Here is a 22,245-nt window from a genome sequence, read left to right as displayed (position 1 = left end):
TTTGGGGGATTAACTCTAAGCTTTCTAGCAATGCTTTGGGGGGAAAAAAAGAACTTCACTTTCAGCTGAAAAAAAAAACAACAACAGTTTTTTGGGGCAGTACCACCATTTTGATCTGAAAAATCTATGTTTCCCATAGTGCCTTTCTCTATATTGCCCCGCTATTATGAACAACCTTATGGACTGTTTCCCATAATGCCTTTCGAGTATGCCACTTCTGTCTCCCTTTACATGACTAAAGCCAAGTTTCTGCTTTTAGCCCAAGAGGCTTTTGAGTCAAGCCTTTTGCTTTTTTAACCATAGGAGATCAGGAGATTTTTGTTCTCTCTGAGCTGGCACTGATAAGTGCTTTTCCTTCATCTGACACTGTTCTCAAAGCGGCTAATGCCTGTCTGCGTGCACTTCAGACAGGCATTTTGGTGCTAGAAGCAAAATTCCCTCATGGCTTGCTCGTCTGCCTTACCGGGTTAGTGAGAAATAAATAAATAAAAGTACTTAAAATAAAGCTTTTCCACAGCCCTTTCTGTGAGACTGTTTCCCAGATAGATCTTTGTCTTGTCCCCTCTCATTCCTTCCCCCCAGATGCAGAGCTTCAGATACCTCAGCCATAGCTCTGTTCCTCTGTTAACTGCTTGTGGAGGTAGGGGTTTCTCTTCTCAAATCTGCCTCAGTTTTTGCTGTGCTACCATTGCAGCTACTGCTTGGAAATTAGACCCTGCTTTTTTATGCTAGCAGCTTTCCCCCAGGTCCTGCACCTTTCGGGGAGGAATCTGTCCCTTCTCCATTTTCTGCCTGCACTCTCTCGACAACCCCTTGCCTCAGGGAACTCTGGCCACTATTTTTTTCTAATACTAATTTAAAAGAGACAGGGCTGGCAGAGAGGATTTGCCTTGTTCCAAGAGGTCTTTTTGTTTTTTCTTAGAGCAAACCACAAATGATTTTTTTTCTCATAGATTTCCAGGTGAATCTAATTTTGCCCTTACAGAAAGAGAAAAATCTGAGAAGCAAAGGTCTAAAAAACTTTTCTCTTTTTTTAAAGAGAAAAATTAAGTTTTTCCCAAGAAAGCTTTCAGTTTTTGAGAGAGAACAACCACCAAGTTTCCCCAAAACTTCTGTTCTCTAAACTTTGGCTTCAATGGCTGAGAGGAAACTAATTCTGATGGTACGATGTTTCCATATGTGAGACCAAAATGAGCCATCTTAGAAATAAGACCAAAATGCTTTCACCCTAAAATTAAGGCCTAAGATTTCTCCTTTTGGGAATAGGCCATTAGTTACTGAAACCAGTCAGTTCAGATTCCAGAAACCAGGAAGTGTAAAAGTACAGAGTCACAAGATAGTCATGAGGTAATGCCTGTCAGACTATGGAATGTCCTCTCCCTGGTTTCCAGGGTAACTGACCACAGAAATGCCCCCACCTGAGGGCAGCCAATGAGAAATGGTGGCAGGCAACCACTCCCTTAGAAGTAATTTCTAGAAGTCCCTAGAAGCGAGCCAATCAGAATTGTATCCATACTAGCACCCCTAAATGATGTAACCTTGTGACTTTTCCCTTTAAAAACTGAGCTTGCAGACAGGTGGGCGCTTCCTCCAGCCTCCACTGCATTGGGTGTATTGGACGAAGTCCCTGCCTAGGCTTGTATTGCTTTTGGATATCCAGAATTAAACCTTGCTTTTGCATTCCGGCATGCTCGTCTTTGGTGGTCTCTCTGGGGGTCACGATCTGGGCACAACACATACAGTTTTATTTCACCTGCATCTACTTCAGGGAAAATTCTTTCCCCTACTGCTTAGGACCAAAAGCTTCCCACAGGAACCTTTTTCTCCCCATTTTTTTCCTCGTTAGATTTTTTTTTCCCTCTGATTTTTCCCATTTGCATTCATACCCCTGTAGTTAGAAAATTAAGGACATAGTTCCTCTGTCTTATTGCTTATCTTATCCTAATTTTTTTTTCTTATCCTATATTCCTGAATTCTACTTTACATTCTTTTTCTTCTTATCCTAAGTTTTCTCTACACTATATTACTAACCTACCTTATGTCTTTCCTTAATTTTTATAGATAAAAATTTAAGAGAAAAAGAGAAAAAGAAAGAAACCCAAATACAAAGAAATATACACTGCAGCCTTACTAGGGCATCTTTCAGCCCTTCACTCCCGAAAATAGATTACTCCTGCCTTAATTTCCAATAATCAGGCATGCCCTAACTTCCTGCAGAGCCCTCTAACCCCCTCCTTCCACCAAGTCCCGGGGCCCTGTTTCTGGAGCCATTTGAGGGAGACCAGCTTCCACTTTTTCTCTCAGGGTACTCTTGAGGAGGGAGAAGTGAGAAATATTTAGATAGAAATGTAGAGGGAGAGAGACAGAAACACAGGAGAGCCTTGGGAGGGCCTGGATCAAAACCCACCAGCCCCTTCTGTCTCTTCTAAAGGGCTTTTAAAGGAGCATCAAGGGGTAGAACAAAAGGCCTCCCCCAGCACAGCCCAATGCAGAACATTCCAAACACCTGGTAACCATGAACCATGTTCAAGCCATCCCTTAATGCAGCCCTGCTGTGTAAAGCAAGCTCAGATCTCACTAGGAAACTTCTGTGGACCCCAACATTCTGGTCAAAAGCATTTTATCTGAGATACCTTTCAGACTTTCTAAGGACAAAGTGCAGAAACAAGCATTCAAACCACCTGCTAGTCTCCTGAATTAAGGTAAATATCCATAAGGAGACAACCGCCAAGGCCAGGAGGATGTTAGGTGGAAACCTTTACTTCTTGTGCAAATTAAGCTTAACCCTCCCTTGTCTCACAGCCCCAAATAGTTCTCTAGACTTCCCCTTTAACAGTTAACTCAGAACAAAAGGGCTTTCACACACCAGGTGCATCAAGATGCAGACTTGCCCCGCCTAAGCAGAAAGCCGCGGAGTCAGAGAATTTTGGATTGTATGTGTATTTAAACTGGACTGGAGAGAGAGGAGGGGGATGAAGGTGGAAGGAACTTAGAACAAGGAGAGGATAGGAGAGGGACAGAGAGGAGCTAAGAATGAGAACAGAATTGAAGCTGTGTAGAACGATTTTGACTTAGAAGAATAAAGTGAATGGACTAAAGAGTTTCATGTACGTAGATTTATTCGAGAACCCTTCAGATTAATTAATTGGCCGCTGGTAGCATCTCTTCTGGAACTCTGGGAAAAGACTCTAGAGGGGCTGGACCCCAATAGTCTTTGATACAAAGCATGCATTTTATGTGCATTAGTACATTTTTTCTTATATATGAATTAGCACTTCAAAATATCCTAGATCAAATAATAAGTGTAATATCCAAATTGGTAATCCCAAGAACTCACTCACTTTTAATTTTTCAAGTTGCTTGAGTTCTCTAAAATAGCTTATATATTCCAGGATGTCATTATGGATCTTCAGTTAAAAGCCTTCTTACTCAGCTAAACCACCTTCTTAGAAAGGCACCAGTAGATGTTTATTCAAAGTTGGTTTTATCATTTCATGGATTAGCAAGACAAAGTAATTCCGGAAACAGGAATAGAAACCCTATATAAATTAGTAAGCTTTCAACTATTATAGGATGCCAAGTTTAAATAAGTCACAGAAAAATGTCACCTTTTTGTGGAAACGTTTTATTTATTTAAAAGGAAACATCATGAGTATACCTGCCTCACTCTTTCAAAGCAATGCAAGTACATGCCCAGGATCTGAGTAAGGAGCACACTACGCAATGAACCATCTTTAAAACACTGAGGCACAGTGCTCATGAAAAGCAGAAATGTACGATCCAATTACTCAACATAATATATAAGAGTAAGCACATCCAATTCAATGGTCATGAAAAAATAGAGGATTAATCAAAATATTTTGTTTAAAAATATGAAATTCAAGTTATATGGAAATTGTATGCATAAAACATAGGGTATAATCATAAGGACTCTTCAATGGTCACTTCTAAGAACAAATTAACTTGAGTTAAAAAGTTAAACTTATTTAACTTCTCTTTTTCAAAGCACTTCAACACTTCACTATTCAAATTAAAATTTGAACCATCCCCAAACCCATTCTACAGCTCTCACCACAGGCACCCCTTGTGGCGTCTGAAGACACATCTGCTAACAGATCTAGGTCAAGTGCGTCCAAGGCCGTCTTTAACTATATTCTTTCCCTTGCCCGTCATCTGTTGTCTTTGGAGAATAAGCAACTGTGAGCAGCTTGTGGACACATCCCCTCGGAGACTCTCCTGGCCACCATACAGTGTGGCCGGCACTGGTCCCCCTCTCCATCTACAGGAACTCATCTGCCAGGCCTCACTCCTACCCTTGGACCACAGGAGTAACAGTACAAAAGGGACTAATATCACTGCAAAAAAGGGGACGTCTCTAGTGATTAACCATTTAAACAAAGCTTAAAATTAAAAACTAGAAACCAACCTGCACACAGACAACCTTAGAAAAACACTAATGGTATCGCAAGCACCAGGTCTTCTCCTCCACTCCCACATCATGGAATTCACTTTTCCTGTAATCATCCTAAACATCCACATGAGTTTTCCCTTCTGCCGACAAGAACAAAGCTCACTTGCTGAAATCAGCGCACTGGAAGCTGCAGGACAGACAGGCAGTTTCCAGTCCACTTTATCCATCAGGCTGGTCTTCCCTGGACTCAGTCCGCATACCCGAAGCAATGGAAGCCTCTGCAGAAGGCTGCTGGGGGAAGCCAGCCTGGCTTCCTGCTGAGGGGGTGGGCAGGGAAGGCCCCACACACAGTGGAGTCCTCCTCAGCTTGATCACGCGGTGGGGCGGAGACTTCTTCTCAGAGAGGAGCACCTTGCCTGGCGGGGGCTGTGTGGCTTGGTTCTCAGCACTCTGGGCATGAGGGGAAGTGGGAGCATGCCCAGACGTCCCCGTCGCCACAGAGCACGGGGCTGCCTTGCCATAGCTGCCTCTTTGAGACCGGTTTGCTGTGGCCTGAGAGGAGATCTGGGCAGCATTGACAGGTGACACTCTCACAGAAGCAGAGTTCTTGACTTTAATTTGGGTGCTTGTGGAAGGACCCAAAAACCTGACCGGCTTAGGACCAGTCTTACAGTTCACACTTTCATCCTCTTCCCTGAGGGTCAGCAGCCGCCTGCAAACACAGAAGCATCCTGTTTCAGCACTTACTCTCTGTCTCCAAAGTTCACGCTCAGGCTTAACAAAAAGGCAGGAAGTATAGACAGCATTATCGACAGCAACCCACCTCATCTCTCATCCCTACCAAGGTCAACTGTGACGTGACATGTTTGCTAAAGATGGTTTCGATGGCTTCACAATCTGTATCTTCAAATCACACACAATTCAACCAGTGAGAGTCTGGAGTGCTGGTTAAGAACTGGACTACATATCACCTGTTCCCAAGAGCTCTGCTGTGATCCACACAAGACTCAAGAGTATTCGTGCTTTTCCCCCCCAAGAACTGCAGAATTTACAAGCTCACTGACAAGAAAAGGGGGCTCACAGCCACATAAACGCTAGTCTCCAAGCTGAGCTTTAAGATCCCTGCTGGCACAGGAAGGGCTGAGGGCCTCAGGAAAGGCGCCTGTGCCAGCTGCTACAGCTGTATGTGCCAGGCACCCTGTCCTGACCCAGAGAGTCTGCATGCCATGAGACACATCCGGGGTCTTGCTAGAACAGTCAAGTCCATTTAAAGGTAAGTATTTTGGAATTTGAACAGTACTGAACAAATTACTCAAAGAGTCTTGAACTGAGTTGACCACATTTATTATAAACAGGGAAAACACTGCCAGACTTGACCTTAAAACCGTGACAGTCCTGCCTGTTCTGCCCTGGTTTTCCACCGCACACCTGTCCTAAGACATTTCTGGACACACGGGGAGCAGGAGCCTCCCAGTGCACTTCCCCTCCGCAGTATCCCAGGGGTGGGGTGGGGGTGGGGGTGGGGGGGCAGCTAGAAGCAACTGCAGCACGGTGAACACTTGTCCCTGGAAACAGAGTCCTAGCCTAGTTCTATGAACATTTCCATACATAGCAAAGAATGCTAATATAATGTACTCAACTTTACAACGCTACTGAACATAATTATACATCACTTTCATTATCTTCTCTAGACATCCAAAATGATGCTTCCTAAAATCCCAGAGAAAAGAGCACTGACAAAGAGGGAGGTCACCATCAGCCATTCCTGTCTGCCTTGTTTCCTGTCTATGTAACTAGACTCTGTACCAAGGTCTCTCCATCTTGGTACACTCACCGCGTCAGTACAAGGATTCTTTGTTTGGGGGAAGCTGCCAGTAGGGTATGTGCAGCATCCCTGGCCTCTACCTACAAGACACCAGTGGCATCCACCTTCCCACAGAGCTCACCCAAAAAACTCCAAACATTGCTAAATATTTCAGGGAGGGAAGAGTACACAAAAAATCTTTCCTAGTTGAGAACGACTGCTCTAGGCTCGGCGTTCGCTGCTGGTTGAATGACAGAATGATAATGCAATTAGTGTCCTTTAAAAAAAATAAAACGTTGCAAAGAGATGATTACTAAAAACTGCATCAAATTCTCTTCATTTCTTTGAACAATCCAGAGGGCAAAAGTAGGAAAGCAAGTCTGAAATTCAGAACAAGTGATCAGGAAACAAGACCACCTGATGCTGTGGATAAAACCGAGACATTAAAATAGAAATGCAATTTTATATGCACTTAAGACACAGCTGAAGAAACAGCCATTGAGTGAGTTTAATGCTAATAAAATATCACCAAATAAAATGCTATTTGTGGAAACAGAAAAGGGGAAAAAAGGAAAGAATTCAGAAGTCATAGGAAATGTCAAGAACTAAGCCTGTGAGGACTTTTGACTACTGCCAAGAAAGTCTGGGATTTGGGGAATGTCTACCACAGTATTCCCAGTGTCCACCACCTTCCTAAAGCTCCTTCTCCTAACAAGAGCATACCTCACATCCACAACCAGACCTTTTCAACATTTTGGTAACTTTTTAATTTATTGAGATTATTATTTCGATGATAATGTAGTATATTCAGGTAGGTGATTAATAAGCTTAGTAAAGTCAAGAGTTATTATTCATTTCCCCTTCATGATGACGACAAAAATATCAATCACAGATTTGAAAACAAAATAGAATCACACATGACCTCTTTCGGATGGGGGCCATATGACGCAGGCTTCCATGTAAAGGCCGCTCTTCCAGAGTCCAACACTCTATGAGCTCATGGGGCACACGCCAGTAGCTTACACCTTGAAGATAAAAAGATAATTAAGAGAGAGCCCCCGGGAAACATTGTGTCATCTAAGACTGCCCGGAAGCTGTCTGTAGCTTGTTCCTCTCAGGTGATGGATGGAGGTGTGCACAACACTAACAGGAAGTTCCTGCCAGTGGCTCCCGGACAGTAGAGTGGTACAGCTCATGAGCTGGGTCCAAGAAAAGCTGGCTGCAAACCAGGGCTCTATGATTGCTCACGTGACTACGTGTACGCTGGTTAAGACACAGGCTCTAGCCCAGCGTCTAAATCCCACTTTGTCACTCACTAATGTGAACTTGGGAAAGCTATATTCTCATCTGAAGTTTCCTTTCCTCGGTGAAATGCTAATTATCACAGTACGTACCCCGCATGGCTGCTGGATCATTAATTAAGTTAATAAATGCGAAATGCTTAGAACAGGATAAGCACTCTGAAAACCTCCGGGGCTTTACAAACAGTTGCAGTGTAGGTTAAAGGTGCAAAGGATGTATGCAATGCTGGTTCCACTGCTCTGTCTGCTGCACTGGGCGACTGTGGCCACCAAACTGCATCTATTTGTGCAAGACCTTACAAACCACTGTCACCAGACCCGGCTCAGTAGTTAACAGCACTTGCTGCTCTTGAAGGGGACGGTAACAAGTTCACAGGACCCATGTCAAGTGGCTCACAAATGCCTGGAACTCAGCTCAGGTGGAATCTGACAACCCTTTTTGGTCTCTACAGATACATGCACACATGTGAGAACACACACAAATAAAAAAATAAAACAAACCTTTAAACAAGAATAATCTCAGCTAATAAATTAAGCCAAGATTTTAGCTGAGTTCATTCTATTTTTTAAATTTGATTCGAAGTTTAAAAATGTATTCTTATGGGCCTCAAAGGTATTATACTAAGTAAAAAAGGACACATATTTTATGATCCCATTTATATGAAACGTCCAGGACAGGTAAATACACTTTGACAGAAAGCAGACCGGGGTTGGGAGGGGCTGTGAGAGAGCGTGGAGCATTGAGATTTCCTCTGAGATGATGAAATGTTTTGGAACTAGACAGGCTGGTGGTTGCTGAACAGGTTATATGCAGCAAATGCCACTGATACATATACATTATAAACCAGTTCTTTCCACATCACGTGACTTCACTCAAAAACACATAAAAATTATAAACACAAAAAAATAGCTAAATAGGCCGGGCGGTGGTGGTGCACGCCTTTAATCCCAGCATTCGGGAGGCAGAGGCAGGCGGATCTCTGTGAGTTCGAGGCCAGCCTGGTTTCCAAAGCGAGTTCCAGGAAAGGCGCAAAGCTACACAGAGAAACCCTGTCTCGAAAAACCAAAAAAAAAAAAAAAAAAAAAAACTAAAGAATAATCTTCAATACAAAATTGCTTTATTTTTTACATTAATAACTCTCAAGTCCTCAGAATGAGATCAGTGTCTTTTTCAAGCATTAAAGTTCTGGTAAACGTGACTACCTTAGTAAACTGGACATATAAAATTTTATATAAACAGATCTATCTAATATTCAAGAACTCAAGGACCCTCATTGGGGCCAACACTAGAACTACTTGACTACTATTCCCAAAACTATCTTTTCTGCTACAAAAGTATTCCTAAACCTGGACCATTAAGTTAGCCTGGCTTTTCAAGTCAAATTTATGATAAAATTTACATAAAATAAAATTCATTTTTTTTGTTTGTTTGTTTTTTGTTTTTCGAGACAGGGTTTCTGTGTGTAGCTTTGCGTCTTTCCTGGAACTCACTCGGTAGCTCAGGCTGGCCTTGAACTCACAGAGATCCACCTGGCTCTGCCTCCCAAATGCTGGGATTAAAGGCGTGCGCCACCACCGCCGGACAAAATTCATTTTTTAAGGGACACAGTTCAGTGAATTTCATCTGTCCTGCCTACAAGTTTCCTCATACCACTTCCGAGTCAGTGCTTCCCCTTCTGGTGCTAGTTTTGACTTCTCCAGAATATCACAGAAACGGGCCACAGAACAGTCACACTTGTGCCTGGTGTCTTCAATGCGCTCTATCAAGATTTGTCCCCACTGATTATATAAACATGGTGCACGTGTGTGTCACTGCTGAGTAGTAGTCTCTTGTGGGATGTGTCCCTGCAACTAGTTTAAGCAACTTATTTTAACGCTGGTGTTCTGAGATAGCTTACTGCTACACAGTCCAGTAGGCTAGCCTGGAGCTGGCAATCCTGCCTTTGCCTCCCAGTGCTGGGACCACAGGCTGGAGTTACCATTCTCAACTCTAACCTTTTCTTTCCTACCTGTAAATGATTCGCATTCACTGCACATAACCTGGAAAATCTAGACAGGTAGATATATGAAAATCCAGGGCTGGGGACACAGCTCAGTTGGCAGAGTGCTTGCCTTATGACCATGAAGCCCTTAGGTTAGATCCCCAGAACCAAGCCCCACACAGAAAATCACAATCACTCCAATCCAAAACCCAGAATGATAATTCAGGATGCATCCGTACATTTTCAACTCGATACTTTCAGTTGTTTGTTTTCAAACAGAGTCTAGCTATCTAAACCAGGTTGCTCTAAAACTCACTATATAGCCCAGGCTAGCCTTGAACTCAGTGAGCCTCTTGCCTCAGCCTCCTTAGAGCTGAGCACACAGGAGTGAGCCGCATGTCCGATCAATTCCAGTCTTTGTTCATTTGTTCTCCTTTTTTATAAACATTTATTTTATTTTGTGCAGACATGGACATGGCAGGGTCTACCCTGGGGGTCAGAGGGCAAGTCACAGGAGTCAGTTCTGTCCTTCCACCGTGTGGCTTCCAGGAATTAAACTGGGGTGGGTCATCCGGCTTGGTGAAAAGCACCTTTACCTGCTAAGGCACGTCACCAGCCTCCTCTGCTTACATCTTGTGCTCAGGTTAGAAGCACACTTCTTAGACCGCTGCCAGCTATTCCGCAGGTCTAAATAAACTCCTACTGCATTAAGTAAGCACAAGGAGAGCCACACGTGACGTCACTGAGTTATAAACAGACAACAGTATCGAGTAACTCATGCATGGGTGGAAGACTTGAAAGCAAACTGCCTTGATGTCACCTTACGATGACAGACAGCTGGCACACTAAAAAGTGTACTCCTAGAGAGAGGGGGGGGCGGAAAAAGGGGGAAGGACGAAACAAGGGCTGTGGAGAAAGAAAGAGACGCCACATTTACCCTTACTTTATGTTTGGGGATTGACTGCATGGTAAGTCAAGGCTATAATCCCAGCACTTGAGGGGCAGAGCAGGCTAGCCCCAAGTCCCAGGCTAGCTGCACTAGGCTATAAGGTACACTCCAGGCCAGCCTGAGCTACAGCAGAAGACCTTGTCTCAAAAAGAAAAAAAAAAGAGAGAGAGAAGTACACCTGTGTCCATGAAACAACAGACTTGTACTGTACCTTTTCCTTCCCAGGCATCAAAGGCATCCATCATTTTCTTCAACTCAGCTACGGAGTAATAGCTCCAAATGTACTGAACGTTATTTCCCGCCTCTCTAGAAACATTGCAAAAATGTAATGAAAATCTACTATTTATGTATGAATGTGTCTATTTATAACCAGTTAACATATGCTCAATAAATACCTGATAATCAAGTTAAAAAATATTTAAACACCAAGTTGTTCCTCTACGACCCTAACCTAAGCTTAGGTGTGCACTCATAAATCACATCATAGTCTAATATAAATTTGATCTCCTTTTCATGGTAGTATTTGTCAATTCCACAATATGAAAATACATTAATGTATTTTTAAAACATTTTTAAAATTTTATATATGTGGCTGGGCACAGTGGCGCAGGCCTTTACTCCCAGCACCCAGGAGGCAGAGGCAGGTGGATCTCTGTGTTCCAGGCCACCCAAGGCTATACAGTGAGCCCTTGTCTCAAAAACAAACAAACGAAAAGCCAACAAAACAAAACCAGCTAACTCTAATTACAAAAGATCCAACTTGGATGCCATTTTCCTGGTATCACGCCAGGTGCTTAGACATCGTATGCAGAAACACTGTTGCCTGGAAAGGACCCGGAAGCGACAGCAGTTCTTCCTCTGAAAGCGAGCTCATGTGACTATGGACCAGTGACTAGTAAGTGAAAGCGAGCTCATATGACTATGGACCAGTGACTAGTAAGTGAAAGCGAGCTCATATGACTATGGACCAGTGACTAGTATGTGAAAGCGAGCTCATATGACTATGGACCAGTGACTAGTAAGTGAAAGCGAGCTCATATGACTATGGACCAGTGACTAGTAAGTGAAAGCGAGCTCATATGACTATGGACCAGTGACTAGTAAGTGAAAGCGAGCTCATATGACTATGGACCAGTGACTAGTATGTGAAATCGAGCTCATATGACTATGGACCAGTGACTAGTAAGTGACCCACTTCATTCTCATAGAACATACAGAAGAAAGAAAATACATTAAGTGACTTTATCGGTACAAATAATATTACAGGCCCATAAGAAGACACCAACTTGTAAGGATTTAACATGTCCAAGTCATAGAAGCCTAACCCTGAAAGGGACAGACACAAGGCACCGTCTGGCCCTGGGTCACTCTGTGGGCCTGGTTACTCTAGGCTAGCGCTTTGCCCACACTGTGGTTAGAAGGGACATTAGGCATATGGCTTTTCCTCCTTTTCACTCTATAAAGGCCTGTCATAGGACTTGAGGCTCACGACACTGAGAAGAACCACTGTTCTCGATCCTGCAAAAGGCCAGGACCAAAGTCTCGGTGCACGGGTTTAATGCTCGCCTGCTCCAGAAGCAGCCACCCCACAGCTCTGAGGGCTCTGTGCCCCGAGCCAGGCCCACAGCCTCTTGTCACGCACAGTAGTTCACACAGTAACAATTCTTAAAATGGTGAAAAGACACCAAGACTTGGGTTTGTTCTTTTTCACATTCGTATCTGAGCATACCTTTTGAAAATGCTTTTACTGTGAATTCTTCCTCCCAGCTGCTTGTCAATGGCATCTGTCCCATCAGTTTTTGTAGCATAGACACCAATAATTCTGCTCTCACAGCTGGCACCAGATGTGTTAAGATAGTGGAGAACCCAAACTGTTGGTTTATTGCAGACTAAGCCGTATGAATCACAGAAGTCTGTTAAAGCCTAAAGCAAATACATATACATATATATGTATATATATACATATATATATATATAAAACTTAGATTTAATTATGGAACAAAAGATAAATGTGCTATATTAGTTTCATGTAAAGCTAAATTTTGAGCTGGTCATAAAGAGAAATAAAAAGATCATAAATTTTAACTTAGTCTATAAACATAAATCATAAATGAATTAATTAAGGGAGGTGTTTTTTTTTTTCCTTTGTAGCAACAACAAAAATCTCAGTAACTTTTCATTTAGAGAGAATACTTTCCAGACAGAATTTCTCTCTGAGCTCCTCTTTTAGCTTGCCATCACCACTTCTAATTTTACAATCTTCATACAATCACTGAAAGTCAGATCTTCGCTTTCCTCACTGGACCATTTTCTCAAACGTCTCACTTGACCTCCATTTTTCTTCCTATTAGCTGGCCCCACCGCTGGTCCTAATTTTCAGCTCCAAATTCCAACTTCGAGTTAATCAAATGAACTCGTTCTTCTACACCACAAGGCCACTATAGGGAGGCCCAGCGGTGTCTGAACTCCTCTGGCATCTACACGCTGAAGTCATTCATTCACTTGCACGGTAAGCACCCGCTCTCTCCTGGGTACTCTTAGGTCCTGAGAAGAGGGATACTCCAAAACCTCGGGGTTCATAGCGAACGCAGAGCCAGGCACAACTGAGCTATCAGCACTGTGCATACTAAGTCCAGCTGTGACAGCAGCAGGAACACAGACACATTCAGGACACGCGTCTTCATCTGCTGTGTCTACTGCCAGATCCTTAGTGTCTGGGAGAGCGGGGGCCATGAAGATGACGCCTACCGCTTACCTACTCAGTAAGGAGGCCGGGGTCCCCACGTGGCTCGCATTTTCATTTAACACTGCTAAACTACTCCTCTGTTGATCTTATGTGTGCACCTATAAGAATTCCGAATTACACTACAAACTCTTCCTGGGCAAGAACTGGACTCCTTTACAATGCCACACGTGCCGCAACATTTGAAATAAATCGATTTTGGCTGTTGGAATAAATGCAGGTATACTTTATCCTTTTTTTAATACAAATCAGGAGCCAAAGACTAGAGCTGGGACTCGAAGATGAATGCTAGCCCTCTCTCATCTTCAGACAAGGCTTTTTTAGTCCTATTCTGCAGTTTGGTAAGTTGCATTATCAAGACTCTCACTTGGCAATTAAATGTATGAAACATCAACAGCAGAATCCATATACCCCAAAAAAATTCCTGACGGGGATTTTGTGCTGCATTCCTAATAACCAACCATCCATCAGTTTGCTTCCTGAACGGACACCAAAATCTACAGCTCAAATCAGCTCCTATCAATTTTCAGGAGCAACAACTGACAACAGAAATAATGTTCTTATATAAGTGCTAAGTAGCAACAAATACAACCCCCATTAACAGGACATAGATAACAAAGCCTTTCAAGTCATGTGAAGATCTTTAAAAATGTGATATAAAATAAAAATGTTCTTTTATAAAGATTTGCTGATCTCAAAGTGAACTCAGCATATCTTAAGACAGACTGCTACACTCACTAAGTCAGGTAAGAGCTTATTTTTAGCAGAACAATTCTTTTAAAAACATGTTTATCTTAGTAAATAAAATAATACTATCACACCCTCATTAATGATAGTATTTCTCTAGTTTAAGAACTTCAGAAACCAAGTGTAGTGGTATAAACCTTTAATCCCAGCACTCAGGAAGCAGAGGCAGATGGATCTGTTATGAGTTCAAGGCCAGCCTGATCGACAAAGCCAGTTTCTGGCCAGCCAGGACTACATAGTGAGACCCTGTCTCAAAATAACAACTTCAGAAGAACAAAAGTGTTACATCTTCAGCGAGGTACATAAACTTAATAAATCTTTTTTCCTAGAATTAATGTTGGCCTTTGAACATGAGTAGGGGTAATTAAGAAACATGTTAAAAAATGATTACAAACTGCCTCATGCTTGATATATGTGACATCACAAACTATGCAAAATAACATACTGCTTTGTGCATAATAAATATGTATTTTAAAACTTGAGAAAATGCCAAGACCTTTTTAAGTTCTATATTTGACCTTAAAGAATATGTCTCCATTTCATTGGCCAAGTGGTCGGACAAGCTGTACGGATAAGGGATGCCAAAATAATCGGCCTCTTCCTGCAAGGCGGCTCGAGTCTGCTCATCCGAGGGGATCTGAACTTCTCCATGGAGATAATCCAAGATGTATTTAAATAAATGTCCATCGCGGTCAATAATACAGGCCCCTGGAAAACAGTTCCAAGACAATGGTGCAGGTTGTCAGTTTGGTTCTCTGCTCCTGACTGGCCCACAACCTGAACTAGCAATTTTCCAACCGTGCACATCAGCTCACACAAACGTACATGGCTGGACCAAGCCTGGCGGGCGACACTGACTCTACAGTGGCTGTTCTGCGGCTGTGAGGGTAGCTGCTTCCCCAGGGAAACACTTTCTCTTCCTTGAAGAACACTGAGAGAAGCTGGCATAGAGTCAGCCTCAGCAGCATCGCCCAGAATGTCACATGAAAGTAACAACTTTCCAAACACAGTCATCCCCATAATAAGATCACGGTTGGCCTTTATAAGACCTCACTTCTTTGTCAACATTCAAGAGCGGCACCACTGACTTCAGAAACTGCTGTTCTCTATGTACTTAGTGACTCTCCATATAGTCCTAATGAGCTCCGTAATTAATAGGCTAACATAATACATTCTAACGCAATTAAGAAAATCAAAAGGAATTGAAAAGAGACCCCCCACTTGAATGAATATTCACATTCATGCTCCAGACTGTAGACATTTACCGGATTCGTCTGTTTTAAGAGGGAAGCGGCCACTAAACATGGACGCCAGCATGGAGTCCTTAAAGCGGCAGAGGGACTCCCGGCGGGCGGTGTAGATGCAGCCGCCCACGTTCAGCCGAAGGATATCGAGCAGCTCCTCTGCTTTGTGGCCTGCCATCACCTCCCTGGACTCCTAAAGTTTTGCCTGAAGCTTTCAGAAACGTTAAACCATCGCAGTCCCAGACTTCTGTGAAAACAAAGGATAAATATCACTGACCTTGATGAAAAAAGAAATGGATAAGATGAATATATTTTAATATTGTTTAAATAGGTTCTATTTCCTGTGATCTGAAAGATATCTGCAATCTGCTAAGTTGGGGAAATTTGTGTCTGAGGGATTATAAATATCCAGGAATTATAAATCACAGTTGATAACTGTTTAAAGAATAATACAAGGCGGTGCATAGTCAGGTGCATGTAAAGCAAAGGCAAGACATGCTTGTTAACAAGTCTGAAGGAACCATCTAGACTGAAGAGATCAGTGTGGAATACAGAGAGCCACAGAGCTTCATCAATTACAATCTCTGGGTTTGGGGGTAAAGCACTTATTTTCATTTTCTTGTTTCCTGATCTATAAAATGGAGGCAGCAATGGTTCAAAGATCTCCAGAGACTTAAGGTAACACATAAAAAGCACCTGGCACAGACAGCAAATGACAAATTATACATGATGATACAAAATTTTCTGTAAGGTATACACTGAGAAACTTGAGACAAACTTTGGAGATTAAGGAGACAGAGTAGAAACTACTGATAACCGTAATCCTTAAATTGTGGTTAATTATATAATTAAGTAACATATCATTTATTAACTGGGATCAGAATTTTATTTATACTGAGAGCTAGAGGGATGGCCCATGGTCGAGAGCACGTGGCTATTCTTGCAGAAGACCTAGGTTCAATTCCCAGCACCATATGGTTCACAACTGTCTGTAACTCCAGTTCCAAGTGATCTGATACCCTCTTCTGGTCTCTGTGGTCACTGAGTGCACATGGCCCACAGACAGATATAGATGCCGGAAAAATACCCACATACACAAAAATAAACAAAATGTCCAAAAAACGAATTCTATTTATACAGGTAGCCAGACTGCATCTACAGATGATGGCCTGTCAGCCATCCAGCTCTTTCATTTAAAAATGGCCAAAGCTTTTGGGAAGTTTTTTTTTTTTTCAAAGTTTCTTTATCCATTCTGAAGATTGTTAACAAATGACTATGGTTCTCTACGAAACCTGAAATGGGCTGAAAGCACATACTCCCACCACTGAGAACCTCAAGTATCTAAACTTTCAGAGCAAGTCTTAAAATGGCTGCCAAACTCTACTATATCCATACCAATTCAGTTTTACTAACTGATCAACTAAAATCCTTCCCCAGAGGCACCAACTTCACCAAATGCCAATAAAATGGGAGGAGACCATTAGAATCCGAGGAAAGCCAACAAACAAAAAAAACATTAGGAATCCAGCAAGGTTCAGTCTTCCCAAACCACTTACTGGTGTGACTTCTTCCTGCCTCGCAGTCCTGGAGTAGCACTCCATTCAATCATGAGGCATGGGACGGCGCGGGCTCACTGTCCACAGTTACCCGGCCCCTAGAATTCTATTTGTCATGTTTCTAGATAAGCCTCAGTTTCTTGCGAGATCTTTCCGTGCAGAGTTAGAATCCTCGCACAAACTCTTATACAGATTTTACCCCAGGTGCTTACTCTCCAATTCTTTATTTTTCCCCCATAAGCTCAAGACAAGCAAGGGCAGTGTCATTCTCGACAATTTCGATTTACTGAATGCTTACTGTGTGTATGTGTACCAGACACTGTGAAGAGAACTAGACAGACATTACCTAATTCACGGGAAAACTTTATCAGACAAGAATTACCGACCCTACTGACAGATGAGAATACTGGAGCAAAAAAATAAAATAAAATAAAATCACTGGTGTGTGCGGTGTCCACACAAACTTGCCTGTTCGTAAGCCGCGGAGCCAGTCCTAACCCAGGGGCAGCCAGGTGAACCTGAGCAGCGACCAGCTTCAGGTTCTCATGGATGCACCCAACAGACCCATGCCCTTTCACAGTCCCACCTCCGGGGCTCCTGATATATGTAGGCCCTTCCCGATCAGCTGCCATCTGGGGATCGACCGACCGCAGCACGAGGGCCGGCCAGCCCCGGGGAGGGCACTGCTCGGATGCACCCCCGGAGGGAGGCCTCGTGTCGTGCGGAGGCAGGGTTCCCTCACCACCATCTGCAACCAAACCGTCGAGGATGTCTGCTGCTGCAAAGGCAGGCGGACTCCCCGGCCTCGGCAGGGTCTGATTCAGAAAGTCTGGGGGAGGCGCGAGGGCGCGGGGGGGGGGGGGGAATCGGCGAGCCGACTCCACTTTTTGAGAAACACAGTTCGAGGGGGGCTCACGCCCCTCCGCCACCAACCGGACCAAACCCGGGCCCGGGCGGCCGGGGAATCACCAGGCCCCGCCGGGGTCCTTTCCTGGGCCGGCGGACCCGCCTTGCACGCCGAGGCGCCCGTGTGTGTCATCATCGGAGCGGCCGGGCCTCCCTCGGGACGCCCCTAAGGCTTCGGGGCCCCGCCACCCACCCGGCGCCCCGGTTCCTCCACACCGGCGGGCGGGCGGAGCGGCGACCGCCTACTGACCTGCGGCCGCCCGGCCCTCGGCGCAGCCGCCCGACGCCGCGGGGCCGGACGCGGAAGTAAAGCCGTCGCCCACTCGGATGCTCGGCGACTGGTGGAGCGGAGCGACCCCGCGGCGCCCCCGTGCGGTCCCGACGCGCAGTGCGCCCGAAAGGGGAGGGAGGCAGGGAGGGAGGCCACGCCCCTGGGCACGCCCCCGCCCCCGGACGGCGGTGGCCACGCCCCCAAGAACCATCCCCCGCCCCGCGAGCCTGGGCCCCGCCTCGGTCCTCCTCTCCCGGAAAAAAAAAGGATGTCTTTCTTCCAGCCCAGGGGAAAAGCTGCTCCATTCGTAACTATAGAACTTGGGTACATCCATTTGCATAGTTTGTGGCGTACAAAGCTTTTCCACACGGTGTTTTTTAGTCTGTGACCACTGTAAAAGGTGGGTAGTTGGTTTCTAGAAATATTTTTTTTAATCGATCTTTGGAGATTTCATCCATCAGAATAAGATGGAAGTTTTATTCTTCTCACAGGAAGGAAAACTGAGGAGGGGGAACAACCATTCCTTCAACATTCTTGCACACCCGGCACAGTGTTAAGTCCCTTGCAGAACCATTTAATTTCTTCCTAATAAACCCCACAAAAAGTCTTTTCACCTTCCAACCGCACGGAAGGTGCAAGGAGCAGGGTATTTCGAGATGAACGACAAGACAGTCCTGTTTGCCAGGCTGTCCACCAAGTCCGGACTGAGACCCTCACGTCCTCTTTCTCAGGTCTTAGGAAGGAAGCCAATGAGAAGTAAGACTGTTGTCCTTCAGCCATGCAGCAGATTGGGAGACAGGGAAGGTTTGGACAAGGTGCTGCAATTCCTCACAGGGGAGGGACCAGACACTGAGGATCACCAGTTTACATTCTAGTACTTTTCATCACTATGACCAGAACACCTGGCAGAAATAATGGTGGGGGGGAGGGGCACACTTGGGGATTTTGGCTCAGAGTTTCAAAGGTGTCAGTTCATCATGGCAGGGACCATGTGGCAGGGCAGAACAGTTCACATCATGGGAAAACAAAGGTTGCCCTGCTGGCTTTCTTTTTACTCTTTTATTCTACCAGGGGTCCCAACCCATGGGATGACGCCACCACATTTAAAGTGAGTCTTTTCCTAACACTCCTCTCTTGAGGTGTCCACATAGATGCACTCATAGGTTTGCATTACCAATCATGTCAGAAAAAAATTCTCAAGTATTTAAAGCATCTTAAGCATAGCTGATAAACTCTGCTAATGCGGCTTGAAAGCAGACATAGACAATAGAAAAATGAGTGAGTAGTATTGCAGCCCAGCTTTATATAGAAAGTGAATTAGAATTTTGTATTGCTTGGGTCATGAATTTTTTTTTTCAAAATGTGCACATTTTTCTGTAACACTAAAATATGTAGTATCTATTCTTGGGTCATGGGCTGTAGAAAATCAAAATGGCTGCCTATGGGCCATACATAATTTGCCTTTTTTTTTTTAAGTGGGAGAAACAGACACTGATCAAAATAGTTACAGGGAGTGATAGCTACCTCGGAGCAGAATCAGGGCAGTGTTGGGTTGAAATGAAAACCTGAACAGAGATTCCCTTACTGATAAGGGGAACTTTAAGCTGAGAGCTAAAAATGAGAATGAGTTTACTTTCTGAAGAGACTCAGTCATAATATCTCAGGGAAGAGAGAGATGGAGTGGAAAGTCATTGGGACACAGCAGAACTTGGAAATTTGTAGAAAGAAAGGAAGCTAATGTATCTGAAGCTGGGTCGGCATTGGGACACAGGGCAATGTGGGAGAGACAGAATTAAAGAGTTAGTTAGAAGTATGATTTTTTTTTCTTTTTTTGAAAGAAGGTTTTGCTATGTAGATCAGGCCAGCCTGGAGTTCATTATCCTTCTGCTGAGTGGTGGGATTACAGGCATGCACAACAGAATGCATCGTAGAAGTCACAATTTAAACATCTGTGGCCAGAGTAAGAGTTTAAATCTTAGTTTGAGCACAATAGGACACCATTAACAAGACTTAGACAGAAAAGTAACATTGTGTGCATGTGTGCAGTGTGGGGGTGGGGGGGGAGGTGAGGGGGGTGTACTGAAATGAGAATACACTGGAAAGGTATGAAATCGAAGCAGTCAACTGTTGTAATAATCTAGAGAAGTAATGGCTTCTCCCGGACTTGTGTGGCTAAAGAGAAAAGTGGACGGCTTCATGCATTTAATTTACTTAGGAAAAAGAAATGACATGAAATCTACTAATGAATCAACCATGATGTTTTAGTTCAGGTCCACTGAGCAAGCATCAGACAACAGGATCGGATTAGGTGTGCAAGGGACTTATTGAGGAGACACCTGGGAGGGAATAAGAGGGAGGCATCTGAGAGGAACTGAGAGAGAGCAAACTGGCTGCAAGCGTGGTCCCTGAGGAGGCAGGAAAGGAAAGGCGGCACTGTGGTGCGGTTCTAAGAAAGCTTCAAGCTGGACACGGTGGCTCCCGTGTGTAAACACAGACCTGGGGAGGCTGAGATAAAAAAGGGCTATTGTAAGTATGATAAGTCATCCTTAGCTACATACTAAGTTACAGGCCAAGCTGGGCTATGGGATGAGACCAAATAAGAAAGTTTCAGGCTGGGCAGTGGTGGCGCACGCCTTTAATCCCAGCACTTGGGAGGCAGAGCCAGACGGATCTCTGTGAGTTCAAGGCCAACCTGGTCTACAGAGTGAGATCTAGGACAGCCACCAAAACCACACAAAGAAACCCTATCTTGAAAAGAAAGAGAGAGAGAGAGAGAGAGAGACAGAGAGAGAGACAGAGACAGAGATTGAGAAGGAAAAAAGAAAGAAAGAGAGAAGGAAAAAAGAAAACAAAGTTTCAGAAAAACCAGGAGAAGCCTTCAAGCTAGAAGAGCCCAAAGTCTCCCAGAATGAGTCTGCCTTAGTGTCTGTGCTACATTCATCTGCCGTCAGGGGGCAGTCTGGAGGAAGTACTGCAGCACTGAGCACAGGGATGGATTTCAGAGCACAGCATCTGGAATGGTCAACAGTGCTCCTGGCCGCTGCAGACATACTCATGGCTGCCACATAGAGGACAGAAAGGAAAGGGGAAAGAGGAGACTATCTCTGGGTTGTTAGCTCAAATTGAATAATGGCAGATTTCCTAGGATGATGCATTATGAGGGAGGAACAGGCATACTGGGGGGAAGAGATAAGAAGCCGTCCTGTGGATGAGATTCAGGTGTTTAACAGACACCCAAGTGGAGAGATAAATAGGAATGAATACATCTAGAGCTCAGGAGTGAGGTTCTGTGATAAGGCGTCCATTTGGAAGGCACAAGCCATGAAACTGGATGAAGTCACCTGTAGAAGGGACAGATAAATTGGGACAGGATAAAGCACTGGCTTCATCACTTTAGAGGTCAGGTTTACAAGAAAGAGTCGGAAGAGGAGGAGAAAAACCAAAAGGATAGAAATCACAAGACCGGAGGAATCAGAGTCACTGTTATCAAATGCCACTGAGCGACAGAGGTCCATTAAACTGGGTAATGCTGGAGTTTGGGGTGACTTTGACAATTACAGTTTTAAGTCTGCGTTCGTCAGCATCCCTTTGCGACCAGGAAGGAGAGAGAGAGAGAGAGAGAGAGAGAGAGAGAGAGAGAGAGAGAGAGAGAATGGATTGAGGGAAGCTATGACATCTCAATACTCCCTCCATGAGAGTCCCCCAGTGACCTTACATCTTCCCACGAGGCCCTGCTTCCTAAGGCTCCACTGCCTGCAATAATGCTACAGGTTGGAAACCAAACCTTTAACACATGGCGTTTGGGGATGTCTACAGCCTGACCCATAACAAACACTGTGGCAGGGGTACAAAGCCAGATTAAAAGGGGTTAGAGAGTAAAGAGGACGTGGAAAATTAAATGTGACCCCCTAGGGTTGACTCATTATAAAGAGAAGGGGGGTAGGGTATGGGTGTGCTGTGCAGTGGTGTTTTCCTCCAGCAGAACAAGATGCCATGGCAACCGGAACAGATCAGCACAGTAGTAGCTAAAGCTATGGTAATGGCGACGGAGTTATTGATAGTCTTTAGCAGGGGATTCAGCTATTACCCCCTCCCCAGCACAAGTGATCTTAGGAGATGCTAGAGTAATATGAAGTAAAATCCTGGTGGAAATGGGATTCTGTGATGCAGCTTCTGAAAGGTTGCTATCCGTGGATGGAGTGGGACTTTGCTGTTGACTATTGTCAGCTCCGTTTTTGTCTACCGGTGTGCCTACTGGACTCCCATGTAGCCACACTGAAAGGATCTCAAGCAGAAGAGCTCATTATTCCCTACAGCTGCTATTCCCTTGT

At 44.3% G+C, this 22,245-nt stretch overlaps 1 protein-coding gene across 2 annotated transcripts; it reads right to left on the bottom strand.

Annotated features, from left to right (window-relative positions):
- Nucleotides 1-3,602: 3,602 nt before the first annotated feature.
- On the bottom strand, nt 3,603-18,094 carry Kctd18 (potassium channel tetramerization domain containing 18). Of its 2 annotated transcripts, none has more exons than XM_006975118.4 (7): nt 17,894-18,094; nt 15,203-15,428; nt 14,434-14,645; nt 12,177-12,370; nt 10,659-10,753; nt 7,138-7,240; nt 3,603-5,123 (listed from the first exon to the last, which is right to left on the bottom strand). In XM_006975118.4, exons 2-7 carry the CDS (start codon nt 15,357-15,359, stop codon nt 4,631-4,633), a joined length of 1,254 nt encoding a protein of 417 aa, XP_006975180.1. In that variant the 5' UTR covers nt 15,360-15,428; nt 17,894-18,094; the 3' UTR covers nt 3,603-4,630. The 2 variants fall into 2 exon arrangements, with proteins under 2 accessions (XP_006975180.1, XP_076406468.1); XM_076550353.1 differs by lacking the exon at nt 17,894-18,094 and adding an exon at nt 17,324-17,425.
- Nucleotides 18,095-22,245: the final 4,151 nt, after the last annotated feature.

Source organism: Peromyscus maniculatus, chromosome 13, assembly GCF_049852395.1.
Source record: "Peromyscus maniculatus bairdii isolate BWxNUB_F1_BW_parent chromosome 13, HU_Pman_BW_mat_3.1, whole genome shotgun sequence".
Taxonomy (NCBI): domain Eukaryota; kingdom Metazoa; phylum Chordata; class Mammalia; order Rodentia; family Cricetidae; genus Peromyscus; species Peromyscus maniculatus.
The sequence above is the reverse complement of the archived record's forward strand: the minus strand, read 5'-3'. Positions and strand labels throughout refer to the sequence as shown.

Coding starts and splice junctions, on each gene's coding strand:
- Kctd18 (XM_006975118.4), bottom strand. CDS start 15,359: ATGGCAGGCCACAAAGCAGAGGAGCTGCTCGATATCCTTCGGCTGAAC. Junction 10,754..12,176: donor AGTAAAAGCATTTTCAAAAG/GTATGCTCAGAT, acceptor CAATGTTTCTAG/AGAGGCGGGAAATAACGTTC. Junction 7,241..10,658: donor TGATGCCTGGGAAGGAAAAG/GTACAGTACAAG, acceptor TTTATCTTCAAG/GTGTAAGCTACTGGCGTGTG.